At 39.4% G+C, this 16,457-nt stretch overlaps 2 protein-coding genes across 4 annotated transcripts in view; one reads left to right on the forward strand and one right to left on the reverse strand.

Annotated features, from left to right (window-relative positions):
• CFAP210 (cilia and flagella associated protein 210) overlaps positions 1-7,431 on the reverse strand; it is a 56,978-nt gene extending 49,547 nt beyond the window's left edge. Inside the window, exon 1 of the mRNA XM_028830820.2 lies at positions 7,270-7,431. Within this exon, the coding sequence (XP_028686653.1) occupies positions 7,270-7,318 (49 nt within the window). The 5' untranslated portion in view covers positions 7,319-7,431. The remainder of the gene's footprint in view (positions 1-7,269) is intronic.
• Positions 7,432-7,517: 86 nt separating this feature from the next.
• Positions 7,518-14,959, forward strand: PHOSPHO2 (phosphatase, orphan 2). 3 transcript variants are annotated; one of them, NM_001194769.2, is given in 4 exon segments: positions 7,518-7,758; positions 8,231-8,263; positions 10,325-10,495; positions 14,193-14,959. In NM_001194769.2, a coding segment is annotated over 1 exon segment (726 nt). In that variant the 5' UTR covers positions 7,518-7,758; positions 8,231-8,263; positions 10,325-10,495; positions 14,193-14,218; the 3' UTR covers positions 14,945-14,959.
• The last annotated feature ends 1,498 nt before the right edge of the window (positions 14,960-16,457 follow it).

Raw genomic sequence — 16,457 nt, forward strand, 5'->3', positions numbered from 1 at the left:
AATTCAAGTTGAGATTTGGGTGGGGACACAGCCAAACCATATCATTCTGCCCCTGGCCCCTCTAAATCTCATATCCTCACATTTCAAAACCAATCATGCCTTCACAACAGTCCCCCAAAGTCTTAACTCATTTCAGCATTAACCCAAAAGTCCATAGTCCAAAGTCTCATCTGAGACAAGGCAAGTCCCTTCTGCCTATGAGCCTGTAAAATCAAAAGCAAGCTAGTTACTTCCTAGATACAATGGGGGTACAGGTATTAGGCAAATACAGCCATTCCAAATGGGAGACACTGGCCAAAACAAAGGGGCTACAGGATCCATGCAAGTCCAAAATCCAGCAGGGCAATACAATTTTAAAGCTCCAAAATGATCTCCTTTGACTCTAGGTCTCACATTCAGGTCACACTGATGCAAAAGTGGGTTCCCATGGTCTTTGGTAGCTCTGCCCCTGTGGCTTTGCAGGGTACAGCCTCCTTCCTGGCTGCTTTCATGAACTGGCATTGAGTGTCTGTGGCTTTTCCAGGTGGATGGTGCAAACTGTCAGTGGATCTACCATGTTGGGGTCTGGAGGATGGTGGCCCTCTTCTCACAGCTCCACTAGATAATGTCCCAGTAGGGACTCTATGTGGGAGCTCCGACCCCACAATTCCCTTCTTCACTGCCCTAGCAGAGGTTCTCCATGAGGGCCCTGCCTCTGCAGCAAACTTTTGCCTGGGCATCCAGGCATTTCCATATATCTTCTGAAATCTAGGTGGAGGTTCCCAAACCTCAATTCTTGACTTCTGCACACCCACAGGCTCAACACCATGTGGAAGCTGCCAAGGCTTGGGGCTTCCACCCTCTGAAGCCACAGCATGAGCTCTACATTGGCCCCTTTCAGCCATGGCTGGAGCAGCAGGGACACAGGGCACCAAGTCTATAGGCTGCACACAGCACAGGGACCCTGAGCCCAGACCATAAAACCACTTTCTCCTCCTGGACCTCTAGGCCTGTGACAGGAGGGGGCTGCTGTGAAGGTCTCCAACATAGCCTGGAGACATTTTCCCCATGGTCTTGGTGATTAACATTAGGCTGCTTGATGCTTATGCAGATTTCTGCAGCTGGCTTGAATTTCTCCACAGAAAATTGGTTTTTCTTTTCTATTGCATAGTCAGACTACAAATTTTCTGAATTTTTGTGCTCTGTTTCCCTTTTAAAACTGAATGCCCTTAACAGTACTCAACTCACCTCTTGAATGCTTTGCTGCTTAGAAATTTCTTCTGTCAGATACTCTATATCATCTTTCTCAAAGTTCCACAAATCTTTAGGGCAGGGGCAAAATGACGCCAGTCTTTTTGCTAAAACATAGTAAGCATCACCTTTACTCCAGTTTCCAAAAAGTTCCTTATCTCCATCTGAGACCACCTCAGCCTGGATTTCACTGTCCATATCGCTATCAGCATTTTGGTCAAAGTCATTCAACAAGTCTCTAGGAAGTTCCAAACTTTCCCACATTTTCGTGTCTTCTTCTGAGCTCTTCAAACTGTTCCAATCTCTGCCTGTTACCCAGTTCCAAAGTCGCTTCCACATTTTCAGTTATCTTTCCAGCAATGCCCCACTCTGCTGGTACCAATTTACTATATTAATCCATTTTCACCCTGCTGATAAAGACATACTGAAGACTGAGAAAAAAGAGGTTTAATTAGACCTACAGTTCCACATGGCTGGGGAGGCCTCGGAATCATGGCAGGAGGTGAAAGACACTTCTTACGTGGTGGCAGCAAGAGAAAATGAGGAAGAAGCAAAAGGGGAAATCCCTGATAAACCCATTGATCTCATAAGACTTAATTACTATCACAAGAATAGCACAGGAAAGGCCAGCCCCCATGATTCAATTATCTCCATGTGCCCATAACACCTGGGAATTCAAGTTGAGATTTGGGCAGGGACACATCCAAACCATATCAAGATGTCTTTCCATTTATTTACATCTAACTTTTTTCAATAATGTTTTGTAGTTTTTTGAAAGATAAATTTTTGCTTATTCCTAAGTATTTTTCCTTAGAAAAGCTTTTCCTAAGTATTTTGGTGCTGTTGTAAATGGAATTGTTTTCTTAAATTTATTATCAGATTGTTCTTTGCAAGTGTAAAGAAATACAATTTTGTAAATTGATCATCTTTCAATGCCACTAAACTTTATTAGATATAATAATTGTATAGAATATCCTTTAGGATTTTTAATATAGAATATCATGTCATCTGTGAAAATAGAAAGTTTTATTTTTTCCTTTCCAATCTGGATGGCCTTCTCTTTTGCTTGCCTAAATGCCATGGCTAGAATTTCCAGTATGATGTTAAATAGAAGTGATGAAAGCAGGCATACTTGTCTTTTCCTGATCAGGCTTTCAGTCTATCACCATTAACTATGATGTTAGCTATAGGCTTTTCATAGGTCCCCTTTATCAGGTTAAGAAAATTTCTTTCTATTCCTAGTTTGTTGTTTTTATCATAAATGGAATGTTGGATTTGTCAAATGTTTTTTCTATTAGGATAATCATGTAGTTTTGTTCTTTATTCTATTTATACAGTGTACTACATTAATTGTTTTTAAGCCAACCTTGCATTCCTGGGATAAATACCACTTGGTCATGGTATATAATAATTTTTATATGTTGCTGGATTTGGTTTGCTAGTATTTTATTTAATTAATTAACTTATTTTTTGAGATGGGGTCTTGCTATATTGCCCAGGCTGGAGTGCAGTGGCTATTTACAAGTGTGACCATAGCACATTACAGCCTCAAATTCCTGGCCTCAAGTGGTCCTCCCACCTCAGCCTCCCAAGTAGCTGGGAGGTGTGTGCCACATCTAGCTGATGTGCTAAAACTATGTTGAAGATTTTTGCATCTCTATTCATAAAAGATAATGATCTATAGTTTTCTTGTGATGTCTTTGTCTGCTGTTGGTATCAGGGTAATATTGCCCTTATAGAATGAGTTGGTAAGTGCTCCTTCCTCATTTTTTAAAAAGATTTTGAAGGATTTATGTTAATATTTCATTAAACATTTAGAATTAACCAACGAAGCCATCTGGTCCTCAGTTTTTCTTTGTGATAATTTTTTCAATTAATAACTGAAGGTGGGATCATCTGAAGTCAGGAATTTGAGACACGCCTGGCCAACATGGTGAAACCCCGTCTCTACTAAAAGTACAAAAATTAGCCAGGCATGGTGGTGGGTGCCTGTAATCCCAGCTACTCAGGAGGCTGAGGCAGGAGAATCACTTGAACCTGGGAGGCAGAGGTTGCAGTGAGCTGAGATCATGCCACTACACTCCAGCCTGGGTGACAAGAGCAAGACTCTATCTCAAAAAAAAAAAAAAAAAAAAAGAATTCTTGAAGACTTTTCCTTTCAGTACTTTGAATATATCAGCCTGCTGCCCCTGGACTCCATAATTTCTTGTAAGAAATTTGTTGTTAATGTTATTGAGGATTCCTTTTATGTAATGTCATTTCTCTCTTGTGCTTTCAAGGTTTTTTCTGTCTTTAGCTTTCAACAGTTTGATCATGATGTATACAGCTGTGGATCTCTTTGAGTTGAGTTGACCATACTTAGAGGATCACTGAGCCTTTTGAATGTGTAATGCTTTTCATCAAATTTGGAAAGCTTTTAGCCATTAATTCTTCAAATGTTTTTACCCCTTTCCCTGCTCTTTTCCTTCCAGAACTCAAGTTACATTTATGTTGGCATATTTGCTGGTGACCTACACTTCCCTGAAAATCGGCTCGTTTTTCTTCACTCTTTTTGTTTTGTTTTGTTTTGTTTTGAGATGGAGTCTCGCTTTGTCGCCCAGGCTGGAGTGCAATGGCACCATCTCGGCTCACTGCAAGCTCTGCCTCCTGGGTTCACGCCATTCTCCTGCCTCAGCCTCTGAGTAGCTGGGACTACAGGCACGCACCACCATGCCTGGCTAATTTTTTTTTGTATTTTTAGTAGAGACGGGGTTTCACCGTGTTAGCCAGGATGGTCTCGATCTCCTGACCTCGTGATCTGCCCGTCTCAGCCTCTCAAAGTGCTGGGATTACAGGCATGAGCCACCACGCCCGGCTTCTTCATTCTTTTATCTTTTTTTCTTTCTCACTATTCTGAGACTGAATAATCTCAATTGGCTTATCTTCAAGTTCACTGATTATTTCTTCCACAAGTTCAAATCTGCTATTGATCCCTCTAGTGAATTTTTTAATTCAGTTATTGTGCTTTTCAACTCCAACATTTCTGTTCAGTTCCTTTTTATAATTTTTTAAAATCTTCATTGATATCCTCTATTTGGTAAGACAACATTCTTAATACTTTTCTATAGTTCTTTAGACTTTTGCTTGAGTTCTTTAAATATATTTACAATAGCTATAAATTTACAAAAGTTTTTATCTAGTAAATCCAACATCGGGGCTTACAACAACTGCAACTGCACAGTTTTAGGTCAGTTAGGGGGGGTCTCTGATTTCCTACCTTTTCTCCACCCCTGCTTCTGTAGACATCCTCCCTGCCACTTCCACAGCCCCTTTCCCTCTTCCACCCACTCACCTGAGGGCAAAATGGCCTAACTTCCACAGAGCCAAAAGATGATTATTGAGGATGCTTTCAACTTGGTGGAGTCCATTTCAAAGACACTTTCTACTGAAACTTTTTCTTATGTTTGGGTCATACTTTATTTATTTTCATCTTTCATAATTTTTATTAAAAACTGTACATATATGTTTCAACTCTGGAAATCAGATCTCCACATACACCCAAAGTTTCTTATTCCTGCTGTTGTTGTTTCATGACTTCTCTGAACCAATTCTGTAGTCTGTATTCTTTGTCACATGTGACCACTGGAGTCACTGGAGTCTCTGGTTTGCTTAGTGGTCAGCTAATAACTAGACAGATATATCTTTGGATGACTGGAACTGACAAGTCTCCCAGTCTTTGCCAAGGGACTGTCTATGAGCATTAAGGCATGCCTTCAATGCTCGGGCAGGCAATTTACAACTCCATCTTAGCTTTTACTTCTTTCTTAAACAGAGTCTCAAGGTAAGTCATAGGTGAGAGGCATTTTCAGGTCTTTCCTGGACATGTATGCAGCTCTATGCATGCATTTGGCCTTCTAGATTCCCAGGAATATGTCAGGAGTTTTCCAAAACCCCCTATGGACATATCACTTTCCAGCTGATCCTTTTAAGTTTTTTGGTCAGCGTGTTGTTTGCCTCCCAACTGTATCACTGCCTGCCTGTTTCATGCTGTTATAACAGAATACCTTATACCTTAGGCTGGGTAATTCATAAAGAATAGATATTTATTGGCTTATGGTTCTGGAGGCTGAGAAAGCCAGTATCAAGGTGCCAGCATCTGGCAGTGGCCTTCGTGCCTCATCATAACATGATGGAAGGCATTACATGGCAAAAGGGCAAAGAGAGGGCAACAGACACACACGCACAGAGAGAGAGAGAGAGAGAGAGAGAGAGAGAGAGAGAGAGAAGAGGGCCAACTTTCCCACTTTTATAATGAACCCACTCCCCAGATAATGGCATTAATCCCTTTACTCTGCTCTCATGGCCTAATCACCTCTCATTAGTCCCTACCTCCCAACATTTTTACATTGGGGATTAAGTTCCCACATATGCTTTTTAGAGGACACATTAAAACTATAGCACTGCTTCTGATAGCTGTGATATTTAAAATTGCCACTGATCATTTGACAAACATACTTGGTGAGTCTGAAGTCAGACTAAATAACAATAAGCCTCATGAGTGAGATTCTCCAAAGAACTATGAGACATGTCGAATAACAGTTGTCTGGCTTTGGAGTGGGTCAAATTCTGTTTTGTCCCCTCTACAAGTTGTTAAGTCAGTATTTTTCACTGTGATTGCTGTGGTTATCTAGGCTGCCATGGGGCTAGGAGAAAAGTATAGGACTATGGCAAGTTAAAATGCCAAAAACCTCGCTGTTGTTACAAAAATCCAGCTGTTTTTCTTTAGTAAACACTCCACATATTGTTGCAAGCCTTTGGTTAATTTCCAGTGTTTTGAAAAAGTCGATACGGATTATTTTTGCCACTGTTCTTGTTGATTTTATGGAGGACAGGATTTCAGGCATAGATCCTATTTCACTATTCTGGCTGATGTCACCCCACTAAATCTTGATAAAGTATTTGTTTTACAAATAGTTGCACACATCTCTGAAACCCTCTCCTACTTAGCCTTCCCCTAAAAATGGAGATTAAAATTTAGCAGCGAGGCTCGGATGGAGGCTTGTGAGCTAGTTGACACAAAACATTATTTAACAACTATTAGGTAAATCTAAACCAGGTAGTGCAGAAATGCATATGCAGGAAAGTGAATATGTGGGAGTAATTGTGCTTTTCCAATACTTGCCATATTGATACTGTTTCTTTCCTTTTACATGGCAAAAGTCCGCTGCTAACCTCATGAAACCTCCACTGCATAAATATCCACTAGTGAAGAATGACTGGCTCTCACTCTGCATCTGGTGCAGGGGGCACTATTGCTACAGAAGTTCGGGCAATGACATGAAGATACTTCAAACTGCCAAAGTTCTAGTTGTCACCATGACTACATTAATTGCCAATTTACAGACTTAAGAAACTGTCGTAGCTAGAATTGATAGAGTTCTTTAGAAGTCTATTTCTATTCCAAAATCAAATTGTTATAACAGGTCATCTGAATTACAATACTTTATGTCGCACGATTTTTTTTTTTAAACTCTATGCAAGCATTTGACTTAGAGAGATACCTTATATTTACTTTAGAGAGGAGGAAATGGAGAATTTCCTTCAGAGACTTTTAGTAAAGACCAATCAGCAAGTGTGCAGCAGAGCCAAGACTCTAAAGAGGGGACTTATATTTCCAAGAGATATTCCAATTCAATCAGTGAATAACAAACTTTAAGCGTGCCGGAAATTTAACAAAGCCCAGACTCTCAGAGCTGCAACTGCGCAGTTTTAGGTTAGCTGGGGGTGGGGGGTCTCTGATTTCCTATCTTTTCTCCACCCCTATTTCTGTAAACATTCTCCCACCCACTTCCACTCCTCGTTTCCCTCCTTCATCCATTCACCTGAGGGCAAGATGGCCTAACTTTACACAGAGCCCAAAGATGCTTATTGAGGATGCTTTCGACTTGATGGAGTCCATTTCAAAAAGCAGCTGAAGCTCTCATTCGGCATCCTCGCCTCTCACTCCATGCCGGGGGTCCAGAAACAATCCCTGTCCCTGGATAAGTCAGTGTAGCTCACCTGTACTTTCCTTCGCCTGTCCACAGCGTCGTCCAAACCGTACCAGCATCTCTGACGAGGTGTCCACGGTGCGCCCAGATCTGGAAAAGTGACTGTAGCGCCATGCGCCGCGGACTCCAGCCGGTGGACGTTGTTACTCGAACCACGCGGTTGCTTGGCAACGCCGCCGGAAGTGACGCCAGCCGTCGCCGAGGAAGAAGGAAGGCGCTGCAGTTGGCGGTCGGGCTAGACAAGAGAGGACCCTGCGCCCGCGCCTGCGAGCTGGGCTTGTGAGTGGGGCTGCCCAGCGGGCAGGCGTGGGGCGAGGCCAAAGGACTGAACCCGCAGGAGCGTCACAGGCGCCGGGGCGGCTGCCGACGGCGGGCCTGGGTCAGTGAGAAGGCCGTGGACCCCCGCCCTGCCTGCTACTCCCATCCTCGCCTGCTGCGCGCTCCATGGGGAACGACCTCCGATTGAGTCCGATGCCTACCCTCGGGGTGGAGCCGGCAGGTGTGTGAGCGCGCGAGGCCTAGCCGTGGTTTGTGTGTCCCCGATCTCCTCGCGGGTGGAATGTGAGGAGCAAAGCCCTTCCTTAACTATAAAAACCCGCGGATTCGCTGACATAAACGCCGTTTTTTTAATCCTTTGGTTTCTGGGGCATGGTCAGGACTAGATGGGGCCAAGTTTTTAAAAAATAGGAATGTTAAAACTTAATGATATGCTTAGAACATTTATGTTAGGACATTTGAGATATTTTAAATTTATTGGTAAATACAGGACCACAGAAATCTGTTAGGAGTAGCTGCGCGTTTGGTTTCAAAAGATCCTTTTCTAATACATTGATGTACAGATAACTTCATTACTAACAAGTTGGCTCTGATGTGTACACATAATGCACCAAACTGGAGTCTCTCAAAGTGAAAGAACAAAAAGATTTTTAATAACGAACGTCCTAACACACAGTCGTGCTATTTTTCTTTAGGTTTTCTATCAGATGTTCTACGTAATAATGCTGGTAAGTATGGAATAAGAAAATATTTGTAGACATAAATTAGTTTGTGTACATAGAGCGCTGGTAGGTTTTTGGAAGCATACCTTAAAAAGTCAAGAACTGGGGACCAGGCGCGGTGGCTCACGCCTGTAATCCCAGCACTTTGGGAGGCCGAGACAGGCAGATCACGAGGTCAGGAGACGGAGACCATCCTGGCTAACACGGTGAAACCCTGTCTCTACCAAAAATACAAAAAAAGTTAGCCGGACGTGGTGGGGGGCGCCTGTAGTCCCAGCTACTCAGGAGGCTGAGACAGGAGAATGGCGTGAATCTGGGAGGCGGAGCTTGCAGTGCCAAAGTGTCAAGAACTGGGAAGGAACAGAGATTTTACCCTGTTTGCAGGCTAACTTAGCCTGGCAGTTTCATGGAAGACAGAAGACTATTCGTTTCAGGAATGAATTACTCCCAGCAGTAGCCAGTATATCAGCAATTTTGCCTGAGTTCCCTAAAGCCCCAGTTCCCACAGGATAATGCAAAGTGGGCAAGAAGTCACCTAGATGTAGAGTATGTTGAATTACAGGAAAGCAGCCCTGAGCTTAGGGAACCCAGATCTTTATCATTTGGACAAATAAGCATGTTTCTCAAGGCTGTCCACTGTAGAAACATCCTTGAAACAATAGTGGAAAGAGCAGTCAGTAAGACATGCACAACCACCAGAGACGCAGGGAGAATTGTCCCCCAACAAAAATTCTCTGGAATTTTAACAAAATTGGTTACAAAAAGTGTCGAATCTCATGATTTGATGTCAGTTACTTGCCAATTTGACATGGTGGTCAGATATAATTTGACTTCAGACTCGAGCTTCCAACTCCAACCACAATCCAAGTCAATCTAGAGTTGTTTGTCCTATACCCACCACTCTTTTTTTTCTTTGTTGTAAATTTAATAAGGTAGCATATGCACTCTGATCTGAAACAGTTTAAATTATTCTGAGAAGAAAAAAAATTTTATTACAAAATTAATGTAGAAAAAGTGTGAACTATGGTTGAACCAACCATAACCATTCCACCGCACATGTAAACATTTTCTAAAACAACAGGATTATACTGTACACACTATTTTGTGACTTGCTTATTTAATTTGAACTGAGTATCTTAGCTTTTAGTGGCTGGATATTCTATTATATGCTGTCACATGCATATCTTATTTAATTATTTCCCAATTCTTGGATGTCTGTGTAGTTTCTAATTTTCTTTTTTTTTTTTTTTTTTTTTTTTTTTTTTTTTTTTTTTGAGAGGGAGTCTCGCGCTGTCGCCCAGGCTGGAGTGCAGTGGCCGGATCTCAGCTCACTGCAAGCTCCGCCTCCCGGGTTTGCGCCATTCTCCTGCCTCAGCCTCCCGAGTAGCTGGGACTACAGGCGCCCGCCACCTCGCCCGGCTATTTTTTTGTATTTTTTTAGTAGAGACGGGGTTTCACTGTGTTAGCCAGGATGGTCTCGATCTCCTGACCTCGTGATCCGCCCGTCTCGGCCTCCCAAAGTGCTGGGATTACAGGCTTGAGCCACCGCGCCCGGCCGTAGTTTCTAATTTTCATTGTGTAAAGTACACAGGATATTGTTACACTATGGAAACATTGCAGACATACCAAATGGACATAGATTGTGCTTTTGAAGAGAACCGTTAACTCTTTTTGGAACTTTAACAGATTGGTTTCAAAATAGATTCACATTCTTAAAACTAAATCTTTGTGCATATCCTTAATTTTTAGAGACATTTTAATTTCTAATGCAGCACTAAATCTCTAAATGTCTATTGACAACAGAATGTGGAATTCCTCTATTATTAAACAAGTAAAAAGAAAAAAATGGACTCTGAAAAATCTCAGTCAGCTTAGCACTATGATTTTATCCACTGGACAAAAACTTATTTTCACGTAACATTTCTTATTTTCGACACCAAGTCAATACCAAGTGGAAAGCAAAACTTTGTTCTCCTATTGCCAAGAGATACTTTCCTGACATAAGAAAAACAACATAATTAGAAAATACAAATGTTAAAGCTTTTAAAATACTTTTATTAATTTTAGGAGTTAAGAAGTTTCCATTATTTTGCTCCAAACCAGAAGACTCTGTTCCCTGTATATAGAATAGGAGTAATGTTTGAAAACAACTGGCTGGTGTTTAAGACTGAAGATTGTCGTGATTGTTTATCCTAATCCCAATGCTGAAGTAAGATTGTCTTGGAAATACTAAGTTGGGTAAGTATTTTTATAAAGGTTTGTGTTGAATGGTGAGAAAATACTAATAGAAAAAGGTGAAATTTTTAAAGTGCACTTTCAGATCAGCAGGGGAACTGTTACCTCAGTCTCATGCTATTTTGAGGCTAATAATTCAGGAATTTCAGTAATTTGTGGCTAATTAAGTTTAGGCTTGAGGCAGTTTTCAACCAACAGTGAGTTACATTTGAAATTTGTTTTAATTATAAATTCAGAATTCTCAAAAAGCATATTTAATTTAAAACATGCCTAGTTACAGTACTAATGTGATTGTCAATTATGCCTTATTATTTATTACATTGTTTCTGTAGGAAAGTGAATTCTGCATTTAAATCTCAGGGAACCAGTCAGAAGCATCTGGATTAGGCATTTAGTGATACAAGGATCCAGAGTGACAAAATATTATGTATCATCCACATTCACACAACAGGTGATACCCCTGTAGGTTAATTATTCTCTAGATATTCTAAATTAAGAGACACAGAATACTTAGTCTTATGTGAGTCAAGAGCTCTATTCTGTCTTCACTACTGGGTATCAACTGTTATAAAGTGGAGAATATGTGTGGCTAAATGCCATGTCTTTCATTTTTAATTGATCTTTTTCTTATTGCTTGGGTTCTTTGTCTTTTTAGGATTTCTTGTAGAAACCTCAAAATGGTTATAAAGTGTATCACCGATGTGGTGTTACAGTTAGTGTGTACTTTGAAACTAATGAATGTTTTTATGTAATTAAATATCTTTCTGCCGAAATGACCTACTTAGTATTTTATTTTTAAACTAATGAGTAGTCATTAAATGTTCTATTTTTTTGAGACAGATTCTTGCTCTGTCGCCAGGCTGGAGTGCAGTGGCGCGATCTTGGCTCACGGCAACCTCCGCCTCCTGGGTTCAAGCAATTCTCCTGCCTCAGCCTCCTGAGTAGCTGGGACTACAGGCGAGCACCACCATGCCCAGCTAATTTTTTTTTGTACTTTTAGTAGAGATGGGGTTTCACCATGTTGGCCAGAATGGTCTCGATCTCTTGACCTCGTGATCCGCCCGCCTCGGCCGCCCAAAGTGCTGGGATTACAGGTGTGAGCCACAGCGCCTGGCCTTTAATTCTATTTTTTAACACTAGAATTTGGTACTTAAAAGCATTAAGTTTGGAATCAAATCAACCTAAGATTCCAGCTCTGGCACTTTACTAACACCTAACCACTTTAAGATCCAGCTTATACATCTTTAAGATGAGGATAATAATGATTCCTACTTAATAGGGTTATGACAATTAAATGGTATGATACTGCAAAGTTTTTAGGCCAGTACCTGACATATAATGACTCTCAAAATTATTGTTATTATCTGTTTACACACATTAATTATATCCTTTTCTGGATATTCTATATAGTTATTTTTTATAAATAATGTTTATTCTTACCATCAGTTGACTGGCTTATTCTTTCCTTTTCTCTTGAGATTTATAATTAATCACTTTCATTATCTTCTAATGAAAACAGAGACATAAGTGTCACACCACAAACAATATGATTACTCAGGTGTATTCAAATTATTTGGCACCCCAGAGCTAAACTATCTAGAGCAGATATAGATAAACATGTGAAAACTCTTAACCAAGTTACTTCTAGTTTGGAAGAATTGGCCTTCAGTTCTCAGGTAATTTGTTTAGACTATCATATAGAGTGTCAGCAATTATTTAATTATAATATTGGCATTTAGAAATTGATTTTAAACTAAATACCTTCTTTTTTAAATTTTTCTGATTTCTACCTTTTAAATTCGGGGTACATGTGCAGGATATGTAGATTTGTTACATAGGTAAGCGTGTGCCATGATGCTCTGCTGCACAGGTCATCACGTCACCTAGGTATTAAGCCCAGCATCCACTAGCTGTTTTCCTGATGCTCTGCCTCCTCCTACGCCCAACCCTCCAACAGGCCCCAGTGTATGTTGTTCCATTCCATGTGTTCTCATGATTCAGCTCCCACTTATAAATGAGAGCACGTGGTGTTTGTTTTTGTTGTTGTTGTTGTTCCTGTGTTAGTTCACTGAAGATGATGGCTTCCAGCTCCATCCATGTCCGTGTAAAGGAAATCATCTCATTCCTTTCTATAGCTGCATAATATTCCATGGTGTATAAGTACCACATTTTGTTTATGCAGTCCATCATTGACGGGCATTTAGGTTGATTCCATGTCTTTGCTATTGTGAACAGTGCTGCAGTGAACATATGCATGCATGTATCTTTATAATAGAATGATTTATATTCCTTTGGGTATATACCCAGTAATGGGATTGCTGGGTCAAGTGGTATTTCGGCCTCTACGTCTTTGAGGAATCACCACACTATCTTCCACGATGGTTGAACTAATTTACACTCCTACCAACAGTGTAAAAGCGTTCCTTTTTCTCCACAACCTTGCCAGGTTGTTTTTTGACTTTTTAATGATAGCCGTTCTGACTAGTATACGATGGTATCTCATTGTGGCTTTAGTTTGCATTTCTCTAATGATCAGTGATGTTGAGCTTTTTTTTTTCTTTCATATATTTCTTGGGCACATGTATTGTCTTCTTTCAAGAATTGTCTGTTTGTGTCCTTTCCCCACTTCTTAATGGGGCTGTTTGTTTTTTCTTGTAAATTTGTTTAAGTTCCTTAACAAGGAACTACATGATTCTTACCAAAAAGGATTGTGGGCAGATTTTATGAGCAGAGTCTTTAAATATTTGGGAGCTAAAGGTGTAATATAAAATGAAAAGCGCAGTGACATCAATGCCTTTCACTTCAGGGATGGTATAATTTTTCAACTTTATAATAATTGCTGGATATTAGACCTTTGTCAGATGGATAAATTGCAAAAATTTTCTCCCATTCTCTAAGTTGTCTGTTTACTCTGTTGATAGTTTCTTTTGCTGTGCAGAAGCTCTTTAGTTTAATTAGATACCATTTGTCAATTTTTGCTTTTGTTGCATTTGCTTTTGGCATCTTTGTCATGAAATCTTTGCCTGTGCTGTGTCCTGAATGGTATCACCTAGATTTTCTTCTAGGTTTTTTTATAGTTTGGGTTTTACACTTAAGTCTTTAATCCACCTTGAGTTGATTTTTGTATATGGTGTAAAGAAGGGGTCCAGTTTCAGTTTTCTGCATATGGCTAGCCAGCTATCCTAGCACCATTATTAAATAGGGAATCCTTTCCCCACTTGTTTTTGTTAGCAAATACCTTTTTTAAAAAATTATTTTACATCTTGCAAGATTTCATGGTATGTTAAATTTGTTCAGGATTTTGGGTAGTACACAGAGAATCCTTTATACATGACCTATTATTTAATATGAGGATTGTAAATATTTTAATCTAATAAAATAAGTGTGGTTTGATTGATAATGTGATCATAGTAAGAATGCCTTTTTTTTCTTTCTTATAACTCCTATAAGAAACACACCCCCAGGAACACAATAATACTATGAATGTCCTTTTTATATATTTTGTTTTCCACTTAAAATACTCAAATATGAACTTTGCTTCTTAGAGAAAAGTGGTTAGGTAGTGGTCTCGAAGTGCTTAATCACTTTGTTTATATTCCTTCTTTTAACATATTAACATTTAGTTATGTTTATTAAATAAGTGTTTTAGTTAGATATGTAAACAGAGTTTGTTTAGAGAATAATATTTTTTCTTTTTCAGGATAATCCATATCTACTTCTGGAACCATGAAAATTTTGCTAGTTTTTGACTTTGACAATACGATCATAGATGACAATAGTGACACTTGGATTGTACAATGTGCTCCCAACAAAAAACTTCCTATTGAACTACGTGATTCTTATCAAAAAGGATTTTGGACAGAATTTATGGGCAGAGTCTTTAAGTATTTGGGAGATAAAGGTGTAAGAGAACATGAAATGAAAAGAGCAGTGACATCATTGCCTTTCACTCCAGGGATGGTGGAACTCTTCAACTTTATAAGAAAGAATAAGGATAAATTTGACTGCATTATTATTTCAGATTCAAATTCGGTCTTCATAGATTGGGTTTTAAAAGCTGCCAGTTTTCATGATGTATTTGATAAAGTGTTTACAAATCCAGCAGCTTTTAATAGCAGTGGTCATCTCACTGTGGAAAATTATCATACTCATTCTTGCAATAGATGCCCAAAGAATCTTTGCAAAAAGGTAGTTTTGATAGAATTTGTAGATAAACAGTTACAACAGGGAGTGAATTATACACAAATTGTTTATATTGGTGATGGTGGAAATGATGTCTGTCCAGTCACCTTTTTAAAGAATGATGATGTTGCCATGCCACGGAAAGGATATACCTTACAGAAAACTCTTTCCAGAATGTCTCAAAATCTTGAGCCTATGGAATATTCTGTTGTAGTTTGGTCCTCAGGTGTTGATATAATTTCTCATTTACAATTTCTAATAAAGGATTAATTAATATGCCAGCAATTGCAAAGTGTATCACTTAAGATTAGGTTCAGCAGCATAAAACTAAAACCCCAAATACCAGAGGCTTAAAAAAAACAGACAGAGAATTTTTTTTTCCTCTCACATAAAAGAATTCCAGAGGTAAGTATTTCAAGTTGCTGTATTAGTCTACCAACCTCAGCACTTGGCATTCAACCCTTGATCCAAGGTTGCTGGTGAAGCTCTAGCCCTCACAGCAGCACTCTGGCCAGCAAGGAGGGCAGTGAGAAAGTTACATTCCCTGTCTAAAGAAATTTCCCAGAAGTTGTACCCAATACTTCTATTGAAGTATCATTGGCCAAATTTTGTCATAATGCCTTACTTGTAAATAGCAAAGAAAGATGGAAAATACAGCTTTCATTCCAGGTAGTCACGTGCCCAGGAAAAGTTGGGGGAAAAAGTACAGAATTGAGGTAGGTACAGCTAGTGGTCTCCACTAAAGGTGGTTGATAGGTTATATTTTTAAATTTATTTCTCGAGCAAGTAAGCATATTTTATTCTTTTAGATATTCCTCCTCTTTTGAGACAAGGTCTCTGTCACCTAGCCTGGATTGCAGTGACTTGATCTTCGCACACTGCAGCCCCCAAGTGATCCTCGCACCTCAGCCTCCTGAGGAGCTAGGACTACAGGCTCGCGCCACCATGCCAGCTGTTTTGTTATTTTTTGTTGGAGATGAGGTCTCACTACTTTGCACAGATCTCAAAATCTTGGATTCAAGTGATCCTCCTGCCTTGGCTTCCCAAAGTGCTGGGATTACAGGCATGAGCCACCATGGCCAGTACTTATTTTGAAAGTATGTCCAGTAGTTACAGATCTTAAAAAATAAAGCCTGATGCTTTATTCACATAAGAATAAAAGGCTGCCAAATTTATATAATATCCTCCCAAACCAGTGTATTTTAAAGATAGGGATGCAGTATCTATTGTTGAAGTTTTCATCAATTTCAGACTTTCCATTTGAAATGAAGTACTATTATACTATTAATATCCTTCAAATATTCTAACTTTATATCTTGGCACCATAGACAACTACAGTAGCTAGTTTAATCAGTGTGTTGTTTATGTTTGGCAATGCAGTTTTGAGCAATTCAATACTATATATAATTTGCAGCAATACTTAATATTTAAGACTTTAATATAGGGATATTAGCAAATATCAACCGATCTAAAATGTTTTATAAGTCCATGCTAATTTCTAGATTCATGTTTTAGCCATATAAATGCAGTATTTAATATATTGTATTTTCCAAATTATGGAAAGCTCCAGAAATGGAAATATTCAATATAATTACTACTCGCTAATCTTTTTTCTAGGTTGAAAAATCTTTGTTTTGCTTTAGGTTAGATTATGTTGAAACACATCTGTGTTTCAGATGTGTTCAGAGCTGAGGTCTCAGCTGAGGCTCCACTGAAGCAGGATTCACTTCCAAAATAAGAGTTGTTGCCAGTATTCAGTTCCTAGCAAACTACTGGAACAAGA

This window comes from Macaca mulatta, chromosome 12 (assembly GCF_049350105.2).
Source record: "Macaca mulatta isolate MMU2019108-1 chromosome 12, T2T-MMU8v2.0, whole genome shotgun sequence".
Taxonomy (NCBI): Eukaryota; Metazoa; Chordata; class Mammalia; order Primates; family Cercopithecidae; genus Macaca; species Macaca mulatta.